Source organism: Panulirus ornatus, chromosome 17 (genome assembly GCF_036320965.1).
Source record: "Panulirus ornatus isolate Po-2019 chromosome 17, ASM3632096v1, whole genome shotgun sequence".
NCBI classification, from domain to species: Eukaryota; Metazoa; Arthropoda; class Malacostraca; order Decapoda; family Palinuridae; genus Panulirus; species Panulirus ornatus.
Window position 1 is genome coordinate 8314187 of NC_092240.1, and position 25726 is coordinate 8339912.

Consider the following 25726-nt stretch of genomic DNA (forward strand, 5'->3'; position numbering starts at 1 on the left):
ACTGCAGAATCATTTTTCTTCAATTTTTCTTTTATATTTGAAAATGTTTTAGTAGTTTTCGACTTTTCAGGCCCTTGAATACTACTTCGATTAGGAAGGGAGAGGCTTTTGATATTCACATTATTCATATTGGCAGTCTTCTTTGGTGTCCCTTTCATAAAGGACTTAATCTTTCTTTGAGATGGACTTGCACTATGATCTTTGTTACGTAAACGTGCGTAAGTTATATCACTTCTTTCAGGACTGTCATGCCTTAAAGAAGTATGCGTACTTTCGTATTCAAGTTTTTTTATCCTTTTTCCAGTTGCATGCATATTTTGGGGACTTGACGACCTTTGGGGCTTTTTCTGATTATTTTTCTTAGCTTGTTCTCCAACAGTATTTGAGATCAATCTGGTTTCAGGTATTGCTGCTTGGGTTTGCAATTTCCGGTTACTTGCTTTAGGACCTTCCAAAGATGAAGATTTTTGCTACAAGGGAAGAAAATAAAAGGAAAAAAGGATTCCAGAAATATGACAGTCCTTAGAAGATCCAGTATTATGATCACAATGAATACTCTAAATAATTCCAAGTACAAGGTTGCAACTTTTATTCTTACAAAAAAATTAACAATTAAATCAAGATTATCATAAACATAACCTGATTTTGAACTTACAATTTTAGCATGCCATGTGAAACAAACTATCGCACAACAAAGGAATTCCAACTTACATTATTTTTATGAACAATTATAATTCAAGCCATTCTAACAATGAAGCTGGTTATCCATACACAACAGACAAGAAATGCAAACAGCTACAGTCTTCATAAGTGTTGCATTCACAAAACATGAAAAGCTGTGTTTAGTGTAGTGAAAAGTGGTTGACATCTATGATTATAGAGAAAATAATACATTAAAAAGCTCATTCTGTGTTATATCTTCATGTAAAGCTGAATTAAGCATAATGATTCTTGTTGTGCAATATCAATCTTGTCGTTAATGACAGGAATGCACTGTTGCTAGTTGTACCAGCTCACCTTTTTAACAGGACTTTGTCTTTCTCTCATCACCACCTGATCCCTTCGAGTGGGGGAGAGGTCGAGGAGTCCTGGAACCTCCTGAACTATGGACCCCAATCGTGTATCAACTGGGGATCCTTCCTGAGCTCCGATGGTTGTTCCATTCCTAGACCCATTCTGACCACCATACAGAGACAGTTCCCAACGTTAGACAAGCTAAGCAAATGCCTTTGTTAATACGGCCATGTCATGAGTCTCACAAAATTCACTAATCAATAAAATCTACCTGAAGCTTTAGTTTTTCATGTGCTAAGGGGAAAGGCCATCACCAAGCACCCAGAAAGTTATGTTGAACTTTAACTTGGTTAAAGAAAAATGTAAAGAAAAAATCCACTGACAATGGCACAGATACACCAATGTTACATCCTTGGTATATCTAGAATACTCACAAAAAAATTAAATCATTCAAGTACCTAAACTAATGGATGAAACTATCTAGATATCTAATTCATACAAGAAAGTGCATCTGTATGAAATGTACTAACTGAAGAATCAGGTAACGATTCAATACAGTAGATCTCAAAAATAAAGTATGGTACTCAAATACAGTGACTCCATGAACTCATCACATGAAATGAGCACAGAAAACCTGAAAATAGGATGTATGGTATTGATACTTACCTTACTACATGAACAATATAATGATTATTTCATCTTTCACTCTACATTGTACAAACCTATTTGTATATTCATGAAGGGTAACACAAGAAGATACATTACAAAACATTTTGCTTACAGATAATCTTTCACCTGACACTGACAGCCCACAACCGACATTCAAATGATAGCTAAAGGATTCTGAATGCTGGTTTAGCTGTCACTAATATAAAGTGCACATCATATGCTTACACTACCATAAATATCTATATAAAATATTGTGGCTGCCTCAACAAGCAAAAACAAATATGAAAAGAAGCATAAAAGGACTGAGCAAGGTACAAGAAAGAAAAACAAAATAAAGAAAATTAAGTATGGTATGCATGAGTTAAAAAAACATTAATGTTTAGAAGACTACTAAATGGTGTGGTAATGTCAAGTCTTCACAACCTGGAGGTGTGGCAATGGGATGAGAGATGATTTTACAGGTGCAACCCTATTCTGAACAAAGGAATACCAAAAAAGGTCATACAGACTGGCAATACATTATTACCTCTAATTATCAACAGTTAAAAGTAACCTTTAACTGAAGGTTTAATAAGAGATATCTAAAGCACTGCCATGTTATCAAGCATTCCTACAACATAAAAAAAATAATCTAAACTGGATTCTATAATGCATTAACAGCTGAAGGTACAGTTTGATACCAAGCACCAGATCCTTGTGACAATATGCTACATCATGTGCTACAACTCTTACCGGTCACACGGCCTTTTTCTTGGTGAGCATTTTACCCAGCTGGTATCAACTTCAGTTACTATGCCAAAGCATAAACAAATGTTTACAAGAGCAAATGTTTAAGAGAAAATACCATAGGTTAAAGTTTAAAATAGTTTTAAAAAAGCTCTTTAATTATATGATCATCATAATTTTTATCATTGTTTTATTAGTTTCTTTCATACGTGTTTGCTCTTTCCCACATGATTATTACTATCCCTGGGAGCATGGGCAAAAAAATACTACCCACATAATTCTTGTGCATCACAAAGGCAAAAGTTTATTCACAATTTCCAAGAGAAGGGCAAGGGAAGATCCTAAGTAAGGATTTTTCCTCTAAGGTTCAGCCATCTTTTCCCAATGCTACCTCACTACAACAGGATACGTTGAACAATTATGAGAACAATATCATTTATATCATTATTATCATCATTATCATTATTGATAATCATTTTAATTGTCATTATTATTAACCTTATCATAAATCATATCATGAAGTGGTCAGAGGAAATTATCAAATAGTCTGTGGATGGTATATCAAGTTTCATCATATTATACATGTCAGCTTGAGAGTGAATGTTAGCAAATTAGGCCCTTCTTTTTCTGTTCTTGGCATTACCTCACTTACTAGGGAAATGTCAAACAAGTGTAAAAAATTATTATCTATTATCATTATTGCTATCATTATCATCTTAATATTGCCATCTATCATTATCATCATTAGCATTATCATTATTATCAAATTTGATGCAGATGATACAGGACAAACAACACTATCCACTTATCTCCTGTGTATCACAAAAGAAACTATAAAGGGCAGAAGGAATGATGGTTGGATACCCTCCCCTCCAGTATTATTACAAAGGCAAGAACAGAAGGATCAGCAAGGCAAGGATTCTTCTCTGAAGGTTGGGTTCCTAATATCATGACGAGAAGTGAGAAATCATTACTACAAACAAAGAGAAATAATCCCTAAACATGTAATAGGTGAAAGAGAAACACACAGAAAAGATGTTTCTAGTGAAAATCAAGAAGGGGAAGATGAACTGATAAAACAGATGTAGCGAGACATGAGCCACTGTATTATTTTGAAACAGTTGAACTATTCATCTGAAATAAATGACAATAAATAATCATCTACTGTATTTTATCTGAAAATTCTTTCTAATGAAAAATAAAAATAATGACAATATCTAGAACAGACACATATAACTTACCTCTTCATTTAGAGAAACTACTGAAGATTTGGGAGACAATGATCTTCTAACATCTTTGTTACAGGTATCCTCATTCTCTTGACTAACTTGAGAACTGCAAAGTTAAAAGTTGCGCATTCATAAATGACCATCCCTCTCATGGATCCCTGTTCTACTACTGCTTAAACTGAAATCACATATAACTCCCAGGAAAAAAATAAGTCAATGCAAAGGTTGAGCTAAAAACCATCCCACTAACATCTTCTTCTTAACCTGTCTAGATCAAAAACAAAATTTTAAATTCTTCATTAATAAACTGATGTTTTGTGCATAAGCTACTTAGAAAAATCTCAATTATTTGTTATTACATGTCATATATAGTATTTCTCTACTGGTTCTATTCCATTTCACTCAGGATGTTTTCTCTTCACATACTTATGCAATCTAAAAACCAATACCACATTAACACATGGTTCTTCCTTTTATCAAAGTCAATTTTCAAAATATTGCACCTCCTTAAGTCTTTAAAAAAATCAAAGTAAATCAAGGTATTGTTATATTGTTATCATGATCTTCCTTTTATCAAAATCAATTTTCAAAATATCGCACCTCCTTAAGTTTTTAAAAAATCAAAGTAAATCAAGGTACTGTTATGTCATTATCATGAGTTATATGTGCAAATACTCCCAATTAAAATAAGACATCTTAATACTTTTTTTTTTTTCCCAAAAGAAGGAACAGAGAAGGGGGCCAGGTGAGGATATTCCCTCAAAGGCCCAGTCCTCTGTTCTTAATGCTACCTCGCTAACGCGGGAAATGGCGAATAGTTTGAAAGAAAAAAGAAAGAATATTTTGTATCATGAGGAATGACCCATTAATTAAGTACTAAAAAGTAAATAAATATTCCTCTATAAGTAAAACAATAAAATGGAGATCCTAGTTTCACATGATGCCTCAACTTAAAATATAAAACTGTAAAATGCTATTGTTAGTTAAGATGACTTATTCAATTCTACAAAATGGATCTAAGCCAGCAGATACATATGATAGACTTCAATCTAACACAGAGTTAACACACTTTATGTAAATGAAGATGGTTAAAAATAAAAAGACACTTCATTACAGTTCATTAAAAGTAATTTGCATTCAACACTCAATAATATGAAAATATAAAAGCATGACTTGATGATTTTTCCAAACCTGGTTAATTGCTGCTCTTGAGTTCCAACAGGAGAGGTGGGATCCTCTTCATCATCAGAAGCAAATGGGTCTACAAGCTGCTTGTGCGTCATTAACACCGGACGTTCACCACTGCTACTGTTGCTACTTAAAGATGCCTACACAAACAGCATATGTTATGATAAAGTTCAATTCTCTTATATATTTTAACAGTAGTCTTCATGTTCATTTATAATATCATCTAACTTAATACTAAGCACATATTTCTATATCTACATCTCTGATGCCCGTTCCCTTCGAGAACTCCCATCAAGTGGGCGGTCGTGGCAAAATTGTCTCCATTCATCCCTGTCCTTACATGTTTCCCTCTCATGCATATGAGCATAAATTTCTTTCTGAATAACAAATAACAACACAGCCATGGCAGGCAAATTCAATAATGCTGATGGTCTAATCAATGGGGTTATAGCAGCAAAAAAGGTGGGTGGGGGCTAAGGTCCTAAGTGCACAGAGGTGTGTGTGGAGGGAAAGGTCAATGTCTGTGATGGTAAACATGAATAAGTTTCATGGTATAGTAGTGTTGACAATAATGTAGGGATGCAAGGCATGGGCCATAAATAAAATGTAATTAAGAAGATGGATGGGATAGGTATGTATCATAATGCTTTGGGACAGTATGTGTTGAGGAAGGTTGATCAAGCAAGAAATGATACAGTAACAGCAAGGTGTGGTAGCAAGAAGAGTATGGTTGAAAATGCTGAAGGCGGTGTACTCAAACATCATGGGCATATAGAGAACATGAATGAGGAAAGGCTAACTAAGAGGCTAATGGTTTGCACGTCAGAAGTGAAGGGGACAAGGAAAAGGGGGAGGGCCAAATTTCAGAGATCAAGGCCTGAATATGTTGGAGGGTCTGAGGTGTGCACATGACAGAGTAATACAGGGTATAGCATGTCTTGCCAATGGACTGAAACTGAGCACACGAAGCAGTCAGGGGTAACCACAAAAAGGTCTTGGGACTTGGTCTGAATAGGGGGCTCATATTTCAGCATATTATACATGACAACTATATAATGGATGTGAACAAATGAGGTTCTTCTTTGTCTGTTCCTGGCACTAACTTGCTATGAGGGAAACAGCAAACAAGTACGAAAACAAAACCAGAAAGTTCGTCTTGATCTTCTGGTTTGGTCATACTTTAGTTCACTCCCATGGTGTAGCAGTTCCTGACCATGACACATTTACAGGTCGCCCAGGGTCAAGCGCATATGTTCAAATCCTGGCAGCGGCAATCGGTCCACAGTCAACCCAGCTGTTCATCCACCCCTAGGGGTTGGTTGATAAAATGGGCACCTGGCTCAGGATAGGGTATAGATTTATATATAGCTATTAAGAATATATGGTGTGGGTGGCAAGCTGTTAGAAGCAGTGAAAAGTTTTTATCTAGGATGTAAGGCATGTGTACATGTAGGAAGAGAGGAAAGTGATTGGTTCTCAGTGAATGTAGGTTTGCGGCAGGGGTGTGTAATGTCTCCATGGTTGTTTAATTTGTTTATGGATGGGGTTGTTAGGGAGGTGAATGCAAGAGTTTTGGAAAGAGGGGCAAGTATGAAGTCTGTTGGGGATGAGAGAGCTTGGGAAGTGAGTCAGTTGTTGTTCGCTGATGATACAGCGCTGGTGGCTGATTCATGTGAGAAACTGCAGAAGCTGGTGACTGAGTTTGGTAAAGTGTGTGAAAGAAGAAAGTTAAGAGTAAATGTGAATAAGAGCAAGGTTATTAGGTACAGTAGGGTTGAGGGTCAAGTCAATTGGGAGGTAAGTTTGAATGGAGAAAAACTGGAGGAAGTAAAGTGTTTTAAATATCTGGGAGTGGATCTGGCAGCGGATGGAACCATGGAAGCGGAAGTGAATCATAGGGTAGGGGAGGGGGCGAAAATCCTGGGAGCCTTGAAGAATGTGTGGAAGTCGAGAACATTATCTCAGAAAGCAAAAATGGGTATGTTTGAAGGAATAGTGGTTCCAACAATGTTGTATGGTTGCGAGGCGTGGGCTATGGATAGAGTTGTGTGCAGGAGGGTGGATGTGCTGGAAATGAGATGTTTGAGGACAATGTGTGGTGTGAGGTGGTTTGATCGAGTAAGTAATGTAAGGGTAAGTGAGATGTGTGGAAATAAAAAGAGCATGGTTGAGAGAGCAGAAGAGGGTGTTTTGAAATGGTTTGGGCACATGGAGAGAATGAGTGAGGAAAGATTGACCAAGAGGATATATGTGTCGGACCACATTTGTTCACCTTCAGTCTCTAGATGTCATGTGTAATGCATCAAAACCACAGCTCCCTTTCCACATCCAGGCACTACAGACCTTTCCATGGCTTACCCCAGACACTTTACATGCCCTGGCTCAATCCAGTGACAGAATGTCGACCCTGGTATACCGCATCGTTCCAATTCACTCTATTCCTTGCACGCCTTTTATCCTCCTGTATGTTCAGGCCCCGATCACTCTAAATCATTTTCACTCCATCTTTCCACCTCCAATTTGGTCTCCCGCTTCTCGTTGTTCACTCCAACTCCGACACATATATCCTCTTTGTCAATCTTTCCTCACTCATTCTTTTCCTGTCTTGGTGATAAATCTATACATATATTTAGCCATCATACACAATACATCAGTGTGGATAAACACAATTGTCAAAAGTAATCGGGTTATTTTTTGTCTTCTACAACTAATCTTGTAATACAAAATTTCTAATGCCTATTTTCTTTAATCATGACAAAGCATATATTATTACTATGACTATGTCAAGGGCATCTGACAAAAGGAAAATAGTGCATTCACAACCTATAAGACAGCCTTTGATTCCTACAATTATGATGCTTTTTCATTGAGTTAATAATGCTCTATTATGTAACAGTAACAGTGCAAACACTTTTCAATCCTAGCATCCAATCAATGTGGAAGTAAAATAAATTTTTGCCTTTATTTACAAATTACTCAACTTTGTTCTTAGCATGGGTAGGCAGCATTTATCTTACCTTCCTGCCCCAGATGCCCCCTCTATGAGGCCCCCCACAATGCTGATGTAGCTGACCAAGTCCAGTGGGTGGGATAACAGGTCAAAAGGTGAGCTACTGTTGTTTGTGTGTCTTTCCAGGGTAAGCACAGGGTAACTAAGAAATAAGAGTTCAGTGTGTTCAGTGTGGATGTTACATCTTGAGTATGAGGGGAGTTGTGATAAGTTACTTAGGTGTAACTTGTACATGTGAGAACATGGAGGTATGTTTAGTGGAGATGTATTCAATACAAGGTTAAGAGGACAATTGCCTTGTGCTAGTTCAATCACTTCAATGTGTATATGTTCTATCAATGCCATGTTTGTAGGGGTACAGTGGATCTGTGTGTAATTTGCAGAGGTGAAGCTGGGGTAAGTTTCTTATTTTTGCTTGAAGGTTGATGACTGGTTATGAAGTTGTTTGGATGAGAAGGGTCTAGTGCTATAATAAAGAAATAAGTGCCGAGCAGATTAAGGAGAGAAAGTATTGAGAATATTTTGATTTGTTGAGCAAATGATGAACATCTGTAAATGACAGTCCTTACAGTTCAGTTTTGTATGGCTTGCAATATTTCTTTTTCCTTACATTTGTTTTTAATAATGTGAATGACCAGGCAAGTGAGGCATAGTTTAGGATGAAGCAGATGAATTGTTTGTAAAGGACACTAAGGAATTCTTTTTCTTGTGTAAATCTGATCTGAATGAGTTCTGGTGGTGGTTTTAGTCCATTTATGGCCTTTGTGTTGATGTCTGTGGTGTGAGGAGTTAATATAACATGTATGTTGTATCAATAGGTAAGTAAGGCATAGCTCAGGATGAAGCAGATGAATCATTTGTGGAGGATAATAAGAAATTCTTTCACTTGTCTACATCTGATCTGAATAAGTGTTCTGATGGTAGTTAGTCATTCATCACCTTAGTTTCAATGTCTGTGGTGTGAGAAGAAAATATAATGTGTCTGTTATATACAAAGCTCAGTCTGGTTGGAGTTTTCTTGAGTGCGAGCGGTTGAACATTCAGGGTGATGAGTGGGTGAAAGGTGAATCTATAAGGCAATACTAGAACAAATTTACCAGTATCTCTGATAGAATCTTCGAACTGACAATGAAACTTTCTGCCAAAAAAAACAAACTTTAGTTACTTCTGTCTTTTAAAAAACTATATTCAGTGAAAGAAACTTACGGTAGAATTTCTATTTTCTGTCTTGGCAAGTTTTTCACGTGTGGGTGAAAGGACTTTAGTACCAATTTTGAATATCTCAGAAGTGATTGATTTGGATGATGCTAAAAGCCGGTCCTTTGCAGATGGAGTAGTGGCAATATTAGTTCCATCCTTTTCAGGGCCATAGTCTCCACTTTTTCTTTTACTGGAACTATTACTTGAGGATCTGCAATTGGATATTTATCATTCAAGCATTACAATAACAATATAAAATTTTGAACTACACTACAGAACAATCCACTGTAAGCTCAGTTGTAAAATGTATAAAGGAACCACCAAAAACTCTCTCCTTTATTGTTCTCTACACACTTTTTGGGTTAGATATTCAATGGAAGTGCTCTGAACACTTGTACATCACTTTTTACTTTCACTTAATCATCACAAAACTGAGACAGGAATAGACAATGATATAACAGCAATAAGTAGCTTAAAAGGATTACCAATACCTCTAGTATCTATAAAGGATTAGCTGGGCATTATTAAGGGTCATGATTATGTGGTGCAGATTTTTCCATGATATTCAAAAATCCATAGAAGGAAGATTGCTATCGGACAGAGGAAAAAAGCATTTATTAGTGGCAAAATGATTATGTGACAGGTTTCAGGTCTAAAAATGACAGAGTAAACCCTCAGTTTAACGGAATAATAGGGAGGAGGGGGGTCCGTTAGTGACGAAAGTCCATTAAATCAAATGTAACTTATTGGCCCTTTTTCAATACAATATACAGGTCACACATGTTCTTCTAACTCCTCTATCACTTGATGCTATTTTGAATTGTGAGGATTGCAAAATGGATTGCAAAAGTCACATTTCTCTGTATAAAAGCTGACTGCACGATAGCTTGAGGCAGACTGAGACCAAAACAAAGCATGTATACCCTACGCTACCAAAAACAAGTGCAATATGAAATGCACATGGTGTGGCATTTGAGATCTTTTACTTTTTTCTCATCTATATATTATCATTAATTAATGTATTATCAATCGCCCAGTCCATCAAATCCAAAATCCATTATATCGGGGTCCAGCAAATCAAGGGTTTACTGTATGTACATTTATCATATTTATTATTTATTTTGCTTTGTTGCTGTCTCCCGCGTTAGCGAGGTAGCGCAAGGAAACAGACGAAAGAATGGCCCAACCCACCCACATACACATGTATATACATACACATCCACACACGCAAATATACATACCTATACATCTCAATGTATACATATATATATATATATATATACACACACAGACAAATACATATATACACATGTACATAATTCATACTGTCTGCCTTTGTTCATTCCCATCGCCACCTCGCCACACATGAAATAACAACCCCCTTCCCCCTCATATGTGCGAGGTAGCGCTAGGAAAAGACAACAAAGGCCCCATTCATTCACACTCAGTCTCTAGCTGTCATGTAATAATGCACCGAAACCACAGCTCCCTTTCCACATCCAGGCCCCACACAACTTTCCATGGTTTACCCCAGACGCTTCACATGCCCTGGTTCAATCCATTGACAGCACGTCGACCCTGGTATACCACATCGTTCCAATTCACTCTATTCCTTGCACGCCTTTCACCCTCCTGCATGTTCAGGCCCCGATCACTCAAAATCTTTTTCACTCCATCTTTCCACCTCCAATTTGTTCTCCCACTTCTCGTTCCCTCCACTTCTGACACATATATCCTCTTTGTCAATCTTTCCTCACTCATTCTCTCCATGTGACCAAACCATTTCAAAACACCCTCTTCTGCTCTCTCAACCACACTCTTTTTATTACCACACATCTCTCTTACCCTATTATTACTTACTCGATCAAACCACCTCACAACACATATTGTCCTCAAACATCTCATTTCCAGCACATCCACCCTCCTGCGCACAATTCCATCCATAGCCCACGCCTCGCAACCATACAACATTGTTGGAACCACTATTCCTTCAAACATACCCATTTTTGCTTTCCGAGATAATGTTCTCGACTTCCACACATTCTTCAAGGCTCCCAGAATTTTCCCCCCTTCCCCACCCTATGATTCACTTCCACTTCCATGGTTCCATCCGCTGCCAAATCCACTCCCAGATATCTAAAACACTTCACTTCCTCCAGTTTTTCTCCATTCAAACTCACCTCCCAGTTTACTTGACCCTCAACCCTACTGTACCTAATAACCCTGCTCTTATTCACATTTACTCTCAACTTTCTTCTTTCACACACTTTACCAAACTCAGTCACCAGCTTCTGCAGTTTCTCACATGAATCAGCTACTAGCGCTGTATCATCAGCGAACAACAACTGACTCACTTTCCAAGCTCTCTCATCCACAACAGACTGCATACTTGCCCCTCTTTCCAAAACTCTTGCATTCACCTCCCTAACAACCCCATCCATAAACAAATTAAACAACCATAGAGACATCACACACCCCTGCCGCAAACCTACATTCACTAAGAACCAATCACTTTCCTCTCTTCCTACACATACACATGCCTTACATCCTTGATAAAAACTTTTCACTGCTTCTAACAACTTGCCTCCCACACCATATATTCTTAATACCTTCCACAGAGCATCTCTATCAACTCTATCATATGCCTTCTCCAGATCCATAAATGCTACATACAAATCCATTTGCTTTTCTAAGTATGTCTCACATACATTCTTCAAAGTAAACACCTGATCCACACATTCTCTACCACTTCTGAAACCACACTGCTCTTCCCCAATCTGATGCTCTGTACATGCCTTCACCCTCTCAATCAATACCCTCCCATATAATTTACCAGGAATACTCAACAAACTTATACCTCTGTAGTCTGAGCACTCACCTTTATCCCCTTTGCCTTTGTACAATGGCACTATGCAAGCATTCCGCCAATCCTCAGGCACCTCACCATGAATCATACATACATTAAGCAACCTTACCAACCAGTCAACAATATATACCTTGCTGGTGGGGGGGATGCTATTGCAAGTGTTGCAGGGTGACGACTGGAATGGATGAAGGCAGCAAGTATGAATATGTACATGTGTATATATGTGTATGTATATGTATGTATACGTTGAAATGTATATGTATGTATATATGCGTGTATGGGCGTTTATGTATATACATGTGTACATGGTTGGGTTGGGCCATTCCTCGTCTGTTTCCTTGCGCTATCTCGCTAACGCGTGAGACAACGATTAAGTATAGTAAAGAAAAATATATACTTTTGTGTTTCAGTATGATTTATGAAGTGTTCTGAGGAACTTTGCCAGCGCATATCCCTGAGTTCAGGTTTTACGGTGAGCGCGTGAAGGTCCCATACAGCGTGGGAGTTTTAAGGTTCGGCAAGGCACAAGTTTTAATTAAAAGAAACAAACTGCCCTGCCATCCCCCTCTAAATTCGTATTCAAATTTCCAAGCAACTGTAAATACACACACAATCCAGTTCTGAAGGTGTATCTGACCCTCCCTCAAACTCTAATGCTTTCACTTATATTTCTGAACACAAAGTTTTCTTAATCTCTCTAAAAACATGTCCCAAACATTTCTTGAATAATCATACAAAACCCCTATTTCTAATCCATAGTAATAAACTTGGGTGAATCCATGAGAGAAAAAATGCATCAAACTATCTTAAAACATACTAGTATCTTCATATTCAAGTCCTTTACTGTAAATTTCAGTACCTTTTCATCACTGCAAGACTCATAGTTCTAAAATAATGAAAAAAATTAAAGCTACCTCTCTACAACATGCATTCTTATAAAAAACAGACCAACAGATACAAACTGTAAAAGAAGAAATATCTAACATTCACTCTAAAGATAATTACTTTTGAGAACTCTGACTTGATTCAGATGTCCGTCTTATTCTAGCTTCTATTGTTCTGTTATCATTTTCATTGTCTGCTGGTGTACTAAGGTGGGAGGATAGTCGTTGCAGATTACAGTTGTCATCATGAGATCGGAGGTTCAGAATGTCATCATCACCAGAATTGGTATCTAATCGACCAACTGTATATGAAGATTCAGCTGCAGTATCCCCAATTTGTGCTACTTCCAATTCATGACCTGTTTAGGGAAACCAGCCATAATGAGACAACAAAGAAAGAAATAGCTTATTCATATCCATTTTTTTCTATAACTGAATGCCTTTCCCACATTCATGAGTTAGCATAAGGAATACATAGGAGTTATTTGCACAGATCCAGTCTCTAATTGCCATGTATAATATAAATCATCCTACTGCCAATTCAAAGTCAATTTACCACATTATAAGGTAAAAATTGAGCTGACATATTAACTGTATATATTCTTTCTTTCGTCTGTTTCCTTGCGCTACCTCGCAAACACGGGAGACAGCGACAAAGTATAAAAAAAAAAAAAAAAATATATATACATACGCACAGTGAAGTATAGCTCTATCAAATCTGGCTTTGTGCATTCTATAAACCTAAATTCCATGAAATTACTTTCACCTAATCTTAAGATAAAACTCTTCATAAAAAGAAGCAATTGTGAAAAAGAGTTTGTCAAGAAATTTCAGTCATTCTGATCAGAAAATCAGTTCTGCCAATAAAGAGATATCTAGTGTGACATTTTCAGTGAAAATTATATCATTCACAATGAAAAACTATGAACATATATGAATAACAGGACAGTTATTTTTTTAAATCTGAAGTTATTTTTTAAATCTTTTAGTCATATTCAAGTTTTCACAAGAAAGATACATCCAGAAGTCATAAGAGGTTACATACACTGTATAACAAAAATGAAATCAGAAGTGTAGTCCCTGAAAAAAAAGAAAAAAAATTCCGTCGGAACAAGTGCCCACATCACAGTGGGACCTAGTGAGAAAAGCGTTGACAAAAGTGATGATAAAACTTCTGACGTGCTAACTTTTCCTACTTCTATCTAGATATCCAGCTAACATATACCATTAGCAGCCTATAGAGGACTCTTCTAATGCCAAGTGACATATAATTCAGGCAAAATCCAAATTAAAGTTACAGGTCTCATGTCAATTTTATCTAAATGTTAGCATATAATTGTATTTGATTTAGAGATTTCAAGTTGTGACCAAAATTAAGTTCAATGTTAGTGTGACTCTCAACGAAGGACAACGGATCGATGGAAGGCAGACAAAGTAATCTCAAAGCATCTACTACTGTAGCTAAACTGGTGACACAAAAAAGTCATACTTTGCTAGCTAGAGACCAAATCTCACATTCTTTCATTCAGGTTTTGAAAAATGGTTACAGCTGCATGCAATAAGCTATCTTGGTTATGATAGATTAATAGACTGAGTATACTATCCTGGGGAGAGTGATATACACTTACTGAGAGTGTACGTAGGTGAAGGTAAGACCATGAAACAGGGCTTGTTTATCTAGAGTTGCTCCATGTATGTCTCTATTACCATCCTCCAACACCACTTACGAGTATTGCATTTTTCATAATCTTTCATTTTTTCATAGTTGTTTAAGCCTGCAGTATGTTGCTGGTAGTTTGTGGATGTGATACAGACTAGCATGAGACTTAACAATTGTACTATCCCACCACTTAGCTGAGTTTGAGACTCATTCCTTTAATCAAGGCTCTGCTGCTGTCTGTAGGCCTCACACTTTCAGGTGGTGTGGCACATCACCTGCCCATGGCCACACCAAGAGCAGAGGAATGACAATTGGGCTTGCCTAGCTACAACAGACTCGAGGATTATCTGCAACTAACAGCTCTGGAGAATTTTCAACCATCAAGGGACCTCACCCAGCACCAGTTTTACTAGACCAAAGGAGACATCCCCTTCCCTGTTCCCATATGGAGTAAAGCCTCAAGCTGTCTATGGCAAGTGTGTCAGGCCATGGGTTATATCCAAACATTTTATACATTCACACATACTTTTTTTTAATTTTCCAAAAGAAGGAACAGTGAAGGGGGCCAGGTGAGGATTTTCCCTCTAAGGCCCAGTCCTCTGTTCTTAACGCTACCTCGCAAACGCGGGAAATGGCGAATCGTATGAAAAAAAACAAAAAAAAAAACATACTTTTTCACTCCTAGGAAATGATTGCCTACTCATCATCTCCTAACTACTACTGCAAGGTGGTGACATTAACCCTAACCCTGGACCACTAGTATACCTCTGCCCACCATAGCAAATGCCAATCATCAAAAAACACTACTCAACAAAATGCTCCAGGCTACTTGAAGAAATTTCTCTTCAAAGTAACAGCAGTAAACATCTTGGGTGGTGGTCATGGTCCCAAGACACGAATTTGAAAAACCACTGAAGGACCATGCCTGCCAAGTTTCTTTCAGATAAGTACAATGATTTTGAAGGAAAAGATTTTGTTGTGAATTTTTGACAAAACTCCTCTCATTTGCATTAACAGCAAAACTATCAATTTCACAGAAAAAAACTTATCATATGTTAGACCACATAATCAAGTAGCTGCATTTCAGATTTGAGCAAATACTGTACTTAAACACATAGGTTCTGGTTTTTTGAAGAAAGTTCTATTCATAGTGTCCAGCTTGAATGGCAGTTAGCAATCATGAAAAGAGATCACAAAACCATACTTCCTACTCTGATTCAAACAGATCCAGTAGTTTCTGAAGGGAGGATTGAAATGTAAAAAGTTAACAGCCAGGTAACACACAATGAACATTAAGTGATGGCAAAAAAAGCAAATGGATTATCATTCAAGTGAACTGAAAACAATGCTGAAGAGAGAAATTAACATCAAACTTAAATATGCAGCAAAGGCCAACTCTTAAATTAAGTAGGCAATATCAAAATCATATCACTGATACCTCTATATCTAGATTTCCTAGATAAAAAAAAAAAAAGGCTTGAGATGAAAGATGTGAAAATACAGTACATGATGGGCAAGGTCAATACATACTGATATACTCCTAAAACATTACACAAAGCAAAGAACTGAAGTCTTGCTGAAACGTCAAAAATCTTTATAACTAAGGATATTTATCAGTAGTGGGTTGCCATTAATTGTACTGATATTTCCCTTTCAAGAACTCACTCTGACCAGTCCTTTAGATTTGAACACTATGCATTACATAAACATTAGCTCATATGCTTTAACAGTAAAAATCAATTACATGCAAATCTTGAGACAAACCTGTGAAGTGAGCCCTGAGTTGATACAGGTAGGTCATGACAGCTAATTTATCAGGCACTGAAAGTATGACCATGTCCTGAGGCTCAATGAGACGAGTCACCCCTAATCTCTCACCAGCCTCAAATGCCTTTTTACAATTACCCTTCACATCTTGTGGAGACAGGCTGTCATAATCTCTGTGGATATATCATCATCATCAACAGTGTGAAGCACATCCCGAATAAGCATTCATGTTACAAATATATATTTATAGTCCACTGATATTACACAGCTATCCTAAAAATCTTTACTTGAAGCAGTGTATTGAATATACAATACTACTTACCTCAAATAAATGTAAAACACATATGTTACTTGATAAAATTAATGAAAAGTTCTGTGATATCTGGAAAGTGGGATGCTTGTATTTGCCTCCCAACAATAAAACACTTCATCAACTGATAGATCAGGGGGTGATCCAAAGCTACAAGTGACTCTACAGGTAATATCATTTGGATAATTGTCTGGCAGTATTCTAGAAGCCTGGGGACCAACATGAAGGCAAGAGGAAGGCCAAAGTACTTTGACAAGGAAATTCATGCATGAAGTACACAACTGTCAACAGCTGGTAGCAAATGAATTAGAAAATTGAAAAACATCTGCATAATATATGATTCAATCATTTTAGCATTGTATTTCATCCATCTGTACATTGAAAATCAAATTTCAGCATTTCATTTCATAAAATAAAAACATTCAGTATTTATAAGTGCCTTGATAGTAATTCTAAGTTTAGTGCGATGCTTTGACACAAGTCTTAAATCCAGGTGCAAATTTCAATATTTCAGCATGTACATGAAACATGCAGTCAGTATAATGAGAAAAATAAGAAAGGCAAATACATCAACCAGAACACTTCTTGTTACTTTTCTCTCAAATGTGTGAACTAAACCTTAATTAGCAGAGCTATTATCAAGCACTACCAACACCTCAACTACCTTCAATCAGCCCACCCTTCCTGACTCTCTCCCAACCTGTCGTCTCCTAATGTACCATCTACATACAGCTTAATGTGCACTCATTTCAAAGTCAGATGTGAGGCAAAACCATGGATATTTTCATCTTCCTAAAGCTTCTGAACAACCTAAAACTAAACCAGCTACAATACTCACATAAGGTCAGGTCGAAAGTGGTGTAAGATAGCACAGAAGGCTAGTCCATTCCTCCACGAGGTAGTCATGTTGGTGATCTTAACGCCCTTATAACCTCTGGTCACCGTCTGGCACCAGGAGAGTAGATCCTGACCTGGAGTGCACCCACCTCCTCCTCTTCCTCCCTCTCCTCCTCCTCCTTCACCCACTCCTCCTCCCACGTCTTTACCTTCTATCTCTCTCCCTCCACCACCTGCTTCACCACCACCTTTAGAAGGTCCCATCTGAAAAAAAAGTACCATCAAAATGAGAAATATCTCTTGTATAACAACACAACTACATGTATGCATTTAATTGCAAAATTCATAAATATGCGGTATGAAACTGCTACCGTTATATAAACCTGACTGTTACATCAGTCATAGGAAGAATCACTTTGCCAACGAAATTTACATTGCAAATGGGGTCATTCTACACCAAAGCCTTTTTCACTGGTGAATGGAAAAATACCAAAATAAGAACAAAACCAAAAAGAATATGAGATACAGGGTGTTCTGTTGAGTGAGGCATCCTTTGGTTACTTTCATTACATATATCATGATGGTTGATATCTAAGCTTTTCATGAAATTATAGTCAAATTTGACTTGACAATACATAACAGAGTTACCTATACAATCCTGTATCTGGTGACAAAAGAATATTCTTGTAATTCTGAATAGGTAAAGGTGATAAAACATAATTACAAAAACAAAAATTAAGAATAAAAACAATATAAACATTATATTTATTCATGATATACATTAAATATTTAAGCTACACCAGCAGTGTTTACAGTATCATTACAACAAGGATTTGCAAACTGACAGCAAAATTATTTATAAACATCCAAAAGCAAAACCTTTAGATGAAACATGATTCCATACAGTGTAGTGACATCTGAATGCATTAATGCTACACAGGATACAGATATAACTGCTGGATGCATGTGTGTCTCTGCCAAAAAATATCTCAACCATCACCTGATAAAGTTATTAAGAGTATATAGGCAATAAATATACATGCCTATGTGTATCTATGAATACATGTATACACATGTATGTATGTATGTATTTGTGTAAGTGTATATAAGTATCTACAGTACACGTAGTGTAGTGAAGACATATCTCTATACAATGATAGCATGTCAACCCTTGTATACTGTATCGCTCCAATTCAATCTATCTCATGCACCTTACAACCCCTGCATGTTCAGGCCCTGAGCAGTGAAAACATTTCCACTACAACCTTCCATCTCCAATCTAGTCTCTCTCTTCTCCTTGTCCCCTCCACTCCTGACACATATGAGTGTATCCTCTTTGTCAACCTCTCCTTACTCACTCTCTCCAAATATCCACATCATTTCAGCATCCCTCTTGAGCTCTATCAACCATACTTTTCTTATTACCGCACCTCTCCCTTACCCTATCACTTCTTACTTGATCAACCCTCCTCACACCACATACTGACCACAAACACATCATTTCCAGTACATTCACCTTCTTCTTTACATTCTTATCTATAGCTCATGTCTCACATCCATACAACACCATCTGGAATACCATCCAATCAAGCATACCTATCTTCATCCTCCCACATAGTGACCTCTCTTTCAATATATTCCTCAATGTTCCAATGATCTTTGGCCCCTCCTACACCCTATGATTTACTTCATCTCCCATGATTTCATTCACTGCTATATCCATTTCTATGTAAAACACTGCTCTTCTTCCACTTTTTCTCCATTCAAACTCAAACCCTAATTGAACTGTCTCTCCACTGCTAAACCTAATAACCTTGCTTTCAATCACATTCACTTTTAACTTTCTCCTTTCACAAATTCTCCCAACCCAGACACCACATTTTGAAGTTTCCAACTCAAATCTGCTAGCAGCACTGTCTTATCATCAAACAATACATGCATGCACCCCCCCCCAAACACACACACACACACACACATACATATATATATATACATACATACATATATGCCCATTTACACACATATACATACCAACATACACATACATATATACATAGGTACATATCCATACTTGCCTTCATCCATTTCTGTAGCTCCCCACAGGAAACAGCATCGTTACCCCCCTCTTAAGACAGGTAGCCCCGGGAAAACAAACAAAAAAGGCCACATTCGTCCACACTCAGGCTCTAGCTGTCATGTGTAATGCACCCAAACCACAGCTCCCTATTCACATCCAGGCCCTACAAACCTTTACACCATTTACCCTAGACATTTCACATCCCCTGGTTCAGTCCAATGACAGCAAGTCAACCCAAGTAAACCATTTTGTTCCAATTCATTCTATTCCTTGCATGCCTCTCACCCTCCTGTAGGTTCAGGCCCCGATCGCTCACAATCTTTTTCACTCCATCCTTCCACCTCCAATTTCGTCTCCTGCTTCTCCTTGTTCCCTCCACCTCTGACATATATCCTCTCTGTCATCTTTCCTCACTCATTCTCTCCATATGTCCAAACCATTTCAACACTCCCTCTTCTGCTCTCTCAACCACACACTTTTTATTTCCAAACACCTCTCTTACCCTTTCATCACTTACTTGATCAAACCACCCCACACCACATATTGTCCTCAAACATTTCATTTCCAACACATCCACCCTCCCCTGTACAACCCTACCTGTAGCCCATGCCTCACAACCATATAACATTGTTGGAACTACTATTCCTTCAAACATACCCATTTTTGCTCTCTGAGATAACATTCTCTCCTTCCACAAATTCTTCATCACTCCCATACATACATACACATTATTCATATACAATTATTTTCCTACCCTAGGATCCATTTCAAAGGGGCTCAGCAACATTATAAAACGAGCCATATTCATCAGCCAGGACAAGTCAAGAACTGCAATGATGTATGACTTTCTATGGGGCTTCATGCAGTATTACTGAGAAATGAGTATTTGGTGCCTTAAGTCTTGAAGCTGCATCTTGGATGTGATGGGTTGATGTCTTTAGCACTGAAGAAATGGGTGGTGTGCAAAGTGCAGAAAATGAAAAGAGTGTAAAATGTACATCTAATGATCCAACTTCTAAACAATGTAATTCTGATGGAAAGGATCTTAGGACTGGATCGAGGATGTAGTTGTTTAGCGTTGATAAAGTCATTAAAGCATCAATTAGTTCTGCACTGCTGTAGTTATTTGGATGATTCTGCAAGCAAAGGTGGCTGAGGTGCTAGGCAAGGTTTTTTTTTCACATGACTGGGGAACAGTGGCTGGCCATAAAATGGTTCTTTTTCATCCAACAACATTCTGTCACCTTTTACTGAGGTCAGGAGCTCTGCATATGACTCTAAAATGCAGTTTTCTTCTAATTTTGTCAGCAAAATCAAGGTATAGTAAATCTTAAGTAATGGTGTCTAGCTTGCTGGCTTGAACTACACCTAGCTTTTTCTTCAACATACATCAAAACACCACCACTTGTAAGCTTGAGGCTCTGGGAAGTAAAGGTGGAAAAGCTCAGGGGGCAGCAATAGGTAGAGAGGCTTATGGCAGCAACAGGTAAAGAGGCTCAGGGCAGAAACAGGTAGAGAAGCTTAATGCAGGAATGGGTTGAGAGGCTCAAGGCAGCAACAGGTTGAGAGGATCAGGGTAGCAACAGGTAAGAGGCTCAAGGTAGCAACAGGTAAAGAGGCTGCAGGCAGCAACAGGTAAAGAGGCTCAAGGCAGCAACAGGTACAGAGGCTCAAGGCAGCAACAGGTGCAGAGGCTTAAGGTAGCAACAGGTAGAAAGTAACTTGACAGTAATGAGAAGGTTAAGAAGAGCATGAGAGCAACAGCTGCTTGAGGTAGTGAGGGCAGTAACATGTAAGAGACAGTTAAGTCAGTAACACACACACACATTCAAGGCACCATAAGGTAGAGAGGACACAATTACAAGATGCAACAGGGATGTGAAAAGGTTGAAACAGCAGACATACTGGTGATTAAACAGTGAACCTAATGTGGTGAAACTACGATCAAGTCCACCTCCACAAAACCACTTCAAATTTTGGGATGCAAGTAAATGTTTCAAATCTATCTTTCTAACATTACTTCATTTCCAGTTTAATGGACAGAATAAGATATACATACAGCCTCTGAGCATACACACACATCCTTAACCCCAGCCCAGCAAGTGTTGAAACATGAACTGCCACACTTGTAAAGTACATATTTTTAACTTTACTCAAGTTGATTCATTAAACGAGACATATAGTCTCCATTCATACCATCTCCACATAAAAAATGCCCCCATTGTACCTTATCCAAATTAGTTCTCTGCATCATTCCATCTCTCTCTTAGTATAACTGGTATCTTCGACAGTATTGCTACACTTTATATCATCTGCCGTACATTCTCCCCAATCCTACCATCCTCATAGGAATTAATTCATATGCCTTTTAACGACTACACATCAAAGAACCTTCTCAAATCTTTATTCTTCATCTGTCCTCCTAATTTCAGCCATAATATGCAAGTAATCCACCTCTAGTGCTCTTTCGACCTATCCCAACCAGTACAAAATCAAGCATTCTTATATCAAGAATTTCACAATTTGAAACATATTCCGACCCTGATGTACCGGTGTGAATTCATACATGGAAGTTGGGACATTTCTCTTATTATGAAATGGCAAATATGAATCTGGCGTAGAGGTGGGAAAGTCTGATGGATAAATAAATGCATACACGTTTTGATGGAGATGTTCACACCACCAGAACTTTGCATTAATTGTTTCTAAGGGGTATCACACGCATCAATTTTATGTTAGCTGAATAATAAAAAATAAAAAAAATATCAAAATATTTCCATGGTCCGATTGATCACAAAGACCAAAGACCTCTGACTTTGGGTCGGTCTTTTCGAACTGCATGTTGTTTGTGGGTTACCGAAGACCTAACCTTATATATTTTGTGGTGTGGTTACAGGATAAGGAGAAGGAAGGATGGATGGAAGGAAGGACAAGGAAAGTAATGATTTACGCTGAGTTTAAACACTGTTCACAGTGTATATAATAGACGCACGACCGGAGCCAGCCTTCCCTAAGAGCTCAGAGGCTTCGCCAATTTACCATCCAATGGACGATGAAAGGAACCCCCCAACCCCAAAGAAACGGATGGGTGGGTGGGTTACTCACGTGTGTAGAGTTGAGGTCGAGGGGCTGGAGAGCTCGGCGGTCCTCTAACGTCCGTCGCCGCTCACCAGTGTCGGTCAGCCTGCAACAACAAGAACAATAACACTTAACAAAAAAAACTACCTCGCCACACACACACACACACACACACACACCACTTATGTTAAAAATGCTCGGGCATGATTACTGTTAAATTTTCAAAAAGGACTGTTAGAGTTACATAACGGTTTATATATATCCATTACGACACAAATGTTACAAATTAAAGCATTATCTAAAATCATGGGCGATACATCATGAACGCCTCACCCCGTTGACCACTACCCACTGCTGTTTGACCACTGCATTTGACCCGTTTGTCGATTCACTGCGCTAAACGCTATGGCTGCATGATATTGTTTACTATATCTTTTTTTTTATATTAATACATCTGGTTCACGGAAAAAAGTGAATAAGATGTACCTATATGATTTTACTGTATTTACCTACAATGACTCGTATGACTCAATCATGAACAATCCATTTATCATTTTCTTTTTTCTTTTAGCTGAGACGGCACGGGCAACTAAATGCCCTAATTAAGGCAATCTCAACGCAAATATATATTATTATTATTATCATTATTATATATATATATATATATATATATATATATATATATATATATCCTGGCCTAAGCCAGGTATCTAATTCATCGACCCACCCCTAAGAAAGGAGGAACAGCTGGGTTCACTGCGGGCTGACGCCACAACCAGAACGGTTCGGATCCCGTGCGCTCGACCCTGGGCGTCAAAGGTGAGCAACGCTAACCGCTACACCACGGAGTTGGAAGATATTGGGAGGGGATAAGTAAGCGTTTTCAAAAAGACAATCCAAGCGCTCATCAAGGGTATCCAAGAATTTGTAAATTCTCTGAACTGACCAAAATGATACCCGAATAAATTCCACATCACGAGCTGTCGTGTTCAAAACACTGTGCATCATTCTTAAGGCATCGGGAAGTGATGTAACGTTATGTTAAAGACGAGATGGTAATTTAACATCCCAATATAACATGACGCCTCACGCAGTAGTCTATTCACTTGAGGAAGTCCTCTGGGACGATCGGATGGATGCTTGATGATCGTCGGACATTACCAGAGAGAGAGAGGGAGGGAGGGAGGGTGTGTATTGCGACCGCAGGAGTCAAATCGGTTTCCGTGCCACACTGGTCGACCGCTCAGCTCACCACCGATTGTGAAACACTGTCTCGGGGCACAGGGTTCGAATACCTTCGCTAACACCGCCGTCCTCTCGCTACCTCTCAATTGCACCGAGTGTTTCTGTCGTACAATGTGATCCTAGTACATTCAGGATTCAGTAGCAAATAATTGAGGTACAAATCATTCAAAAATATTTATACTTTGAAATGCAAACACAAGCGCCCCCCCGCCCCCCCTCAGCATGTGAAATAATGGAAAGAGAACCTTAAACTGGTGTCCTTTTGCCTCCAACTTTAACACAGGAGCCACGACCCAGCACTTTCTGTGGCGTGTGTGTTCACTTAATCCCAGGTACTTGTTCCTGGCCGCCGCCACTCTTGTCAACACCCCCGCTCTCTCCATTAACAGCGTCTTAATCACTCAACACGCTCTTACACCTAAACCAAACTATTCGAACAGCTCGCTCTCCGCACTGTCGTCCTCCCACCTTCAAAACATCGCCGGATTTTCCTTCACGTTATAAAGGCGTGTGCATTTAAGTTCCCCCTCTCCCGCAGAATGACAGAATTTCTTTCCAGATACACTCCTTGTCAAGACCGCCCAGTTTCCCCAGCATACGTATACTTTCCTGACGTTGCGTTACGACGACTGAAGTGGGTTGGGTATTTTGAAGCCTATCGCTTTCCTCCGCGCACCGCCTGACGACACTTGCGTGGCCCTGGTTTGTTTCCTGAGGCCGCGCGACGTCGGTGCTCGAATCGGCTCAGTGTCGACTGAAGCAGCAATACACGTTCCAGATGAATCGACGAGTCTGATGGCGTATCTAATGTGCCCACCGACTGTGCCTACTGCCAGCACCAACTTCTCTGGACAATGCTGACGTGGATAAACGGTGTTCTGAGAGCCAAACAATACACTAGTCTACTGCTCACTGTCAACAAAACGTACACACAAATAAACTGTACTAACGTAGTAGAAAGTTCTTCGAGCTTACTGTGTCAGCTACTTAGAAAAAAAGGGTCACGTAACACACCAGCAAACCTTATGGGAGTAGCCAGCAGCAGCTCCTCCCGTCCGTCTCCGCACGGCGGGTCTGTTGTTTTACCCTGACCAATTATATTGTTATGGGCTGTGGTCCGACTCCAGCCAGACGAAACCTTCGAGTGACCCCAAGTGAAGCACCGGATCACGCAGTAATAACACTGATCGTAAACACCACCTGGGACCCTCTTGACACCGAGAGCCACCTCGTCTCTCACACTCTGTTTACTTTACTTCATTTTTCTAATACATATACATATTTTTCAAGGTAATTTTCACCTCTCCACCATCTAGAATGATTCCAGAATGAAGCAGGCTACTCATACAGCAATCGATATATTCGTATATAAAGAGTATTCAGTGAAATAACGAAGAGCTGTATATTAACCGAGTTACAAAATATCGTATCAACCGATGAGCAGCCATATTCACATCTCTAGGTTCCACAACTCGGAGTTTTGTGAACAACTTATAGCTGAAGGGATAGACCGACTACTTTAGTATGGGTACGTGAAGATGATGGGTTCCAGACAGATGAAGCTTGTTTGGCTGATCAGGAATGCGCTAAAGAGAAGAGAACACATCTGTTTCCTGCCTCAACAACAGAGAAACGTCCGACAGGGAACCACTAAGTAAGGGGATTAAGTGGCTTGATAGGGTTCGTGAGCAGTTCTCACCGACACAGCGGTGTACACAGGTAAAGATGTAAGAGGTAAGGTTCATATGATCAGTTCAGTTATTATTTGATAATATATCTAAACTACAATACTCAAGATGGCATATCATCTCAAAATTTATTTAATATAAACACGGCGAGTCACCCTAAACCATCGTTTCGAAAAAAAAAATTGTGAATTCTGTCATTATATATACATATATATATATTATCCCTGGGGATAGGGGAGAAAGAATACTTCCCACGTATTCCCTGCGTGTCGTAGTAG

General features: G+C 38.6%; 1 protein-coding gene across 8 annotated transcripts in view; it reads right to left on the bottom strand.

Annotated features, from left to right (window-relative positions):
- Ehbp1 (Eps15 homology domain containing protein-binding protein 1) overlaps positions 1 to 25726 on the bottom strand; it is a 533072-nt gene that overhangs the window by 206144 nt on the left and 301202 nt on the right. For 6 of the 8 annotated variants that reach the window (XM_071671877.1, XM_071671876.1, XM_071671880.1 and 3 more), the window contains 8 exons: positions 22543 to 22621; positions 17362 to 17624; positions 16211 to 16386; positions 12908 to 13145; positions 9043 to 9247; positions 4830 to 4966; positions 3651 to 3744; positions 1018 to 1176 (listed from right to left, as the gene is read on the bottom strand). In XM_071671877.1, coding sequence (XP_071527978.1) covers positions 1018 to 1176; positions 3651 to 3744; positions 4830 to 4966; positions 9043 to 9247; positions 12908 to 13145; positions 16211 to 16386; positions 17362 to 17624; positions 22543 to 22621 — 1351 coding nt within the window. The remainder of the gene's footprint in view (positions 1 to 1017; positions 1177 to 3650; positions 3745 to 4829; positions 4967 to 9042; positions 9248 to 12907; positions 13146 to 16210; positions 16387 to 17361; positions 17625 to 22542; positions 22622 to 25726) is intronic. The other 2 variants (XM_071671881.1, XM_071671878.1) reach the window with 1 other exon arrangement.